A 1,837-nucleotide genomic window follows, 5' to 3' on the forward strand; every position below is an offset into this window, starting at 1 on the left:
AGAGGAGTCCCGTCAGCAATTCTAACTCTCTAGTAACGTACTTTGATTTACAAAATTAGACAGAGAGAAGCACCCCCGATGAAAAAAAATAATAATAATAGGGCACCTTCAACAACAATTTACAAAATCACTTTTAAGTGGTGGACCCCAGTTTGTTCCTTCTATTTGGGATTGGTCAAAGAAGACCACCAAGAGACGTAGTCCGATGCAACTGGCTGCAACCCCAAAACCGACCAAGCAAACAAAACGTTGCCCGACAAATTCATTCCCCCTGTTTTTACCAGTCGGCTCTTCTTCCTGCTCCATGTCCCCTGACCACCGGCAACCCGACACCATAACCATTCCTGTTCATCACCTCTGCTATCATGTATATCTATCTATCTATCTATCAATTTGCTGCTAGTATTTTCAGGGAAACATGGAACTAATCAATGTCAGCTCACCATCGTCGAGAACGGAGTTGGAGACGAGAGGCGTCCGGGTCCACAGCCACAGTGAGGCTGAGCGCCGGCGCCGGCAGCGGATCAACGCCCACCTCGCCACCCTCCGCAGCCTGCTCCCCTCCGCCAGCAGGGTTAGTTTAATTAATTCCTACGCATGCATCATTAATTACTTATGATTATAAGTTTGTAATTTCATTAATCGCTTGCAGTTGGACAAGGCGGCGCTTCTGGGGGAGGTGGTGCGTCAAGTGCGGGAGCTGCGGATGCGGGCGGAGGAGGTGGCTGTGGTGGTGCCTGGAGAAGCAGACGAGGTCGGGGTGGAGGAGGATGAAGAGGCGGCGCGCGATGAGACTAAGACAGTCGGCGGTGGGCAGCAAGGGAGGATGGTCCGGGCGTGGGTGTGCTGCGAGGACCGACCCGGACTGATGAGCGAGCTGAGCAGGGCGGTCCGGTCAGTCCGGGCTAGGGCGGTCCGGGCGGAGATGGTGACCGTCGGAGGGCGGACGAGGAGCCTGCTTCAACTGGAGGTCAACGAGGCTGAGGCAGCGGCGGCGGCGGCGGCGGCAGAGAGGGGGGAGGGCCACCACTCAAAGCTGCAGGCGGCGCTCTGGGCCGTCCTGCTCACCAACCGACACGGTGCGGTTGACAACTTCAGTAAGCGGGAACGTGTGTCGACCCGGTTCCGCAGCCGAACATAGATAGCTCTAACTCTAGTTAATTTATAAGTAGATTACTTTGCATATAATTAATTAACCTTGGATTGGTATTATCAGTTAGGAGCTTTCGACTTTCATTTAATTTAGAATGTAACGTGGATAATTATTATCATGTGGGCTAATGAAAAATAGGATTTATGAAGAAAATAAGAAAAGATCATCGTTCTCGAAATTTTATTAAAAAAGGAAATTTTATAGGATAATTCTTTAAACCGCTAAATAGATGTTTAAATAAATAAATCATAATCGAAATATATACTTGAAATATCAAAAATACTATAAATATAAAAAATAAAAATTATTAAAAATAATAAATATTTTTTAAATTTAAAATTTAAATTTCCGAATGAACTTCGATTCAAACCAAACAATGTCTCTTTATGATACTTGATCCTGTTTGAGAACTACAGAGATGACACGCTGGGCACGGGTAGAATACCTTTGATTCCAAAGGAAAGCTTCCTTTTGCTCATGTGTATACGGAGATGAGTCAACAAAATCATCAATGCTCAGAAACTAGGGGGAGTTCTTGGCGAATGCTCTCCGACGATCAAGTCAGTACAAATCCGGACGGATGGATGAAGAACAGTAAAAACTTGCACGCGAGAGTAAAGTTATAGATGTTCAGAGAATGTACCTCCGCCACGGAGATGACTCCTCCTTTATATATCACCTTTC

General features: G+C 46.4%; 1 protein-coding gene across 1 annotated transcript; it reads left to right on the forward strand.

Moving 5' to 3' along the window:
• Nucleotides 1-404: 404 nt before the first annotated feature.
• Nucleotides 405-1,307, forward strand: LOC122025383 (transcription factor AIG1-like). Its single transcript, XM_042584188.1, has 2 exons — nucleotides 405-574; nucleotides 653-1,307. The coding sequence occupies exons 1-2, from the start codon at nucleotides 419-421 to the stop codon at nucleotides 1,139-1,141; spliced, it is 645 nt and encodes a 214-aa protein (XP_042440122.1). The 5' UTR covers nucleotides 405-418; the 3' UTR covers nucleotides 1,142-1,307.
• Nucleotides 1,308-1,837: the final 530 nt, after the last annotated feature.

Source organism: Zingiber officinale, chromosome 9B (assembly GCF_018446385.1).
Source record: "Zingiber officinale cultivar Zhangliang chromosome 9B, Zo_v1.1, whole genome shotgun sequence".
In the NCBI taxonomy this organism is placed as follows: domain Eukaryota; kingdom Viridiplantae; phylum Streptophyta; class Magnoliopsida; order Zingiberales; family Zingiberaceae; genus Zingiber; species Zingiber officinale.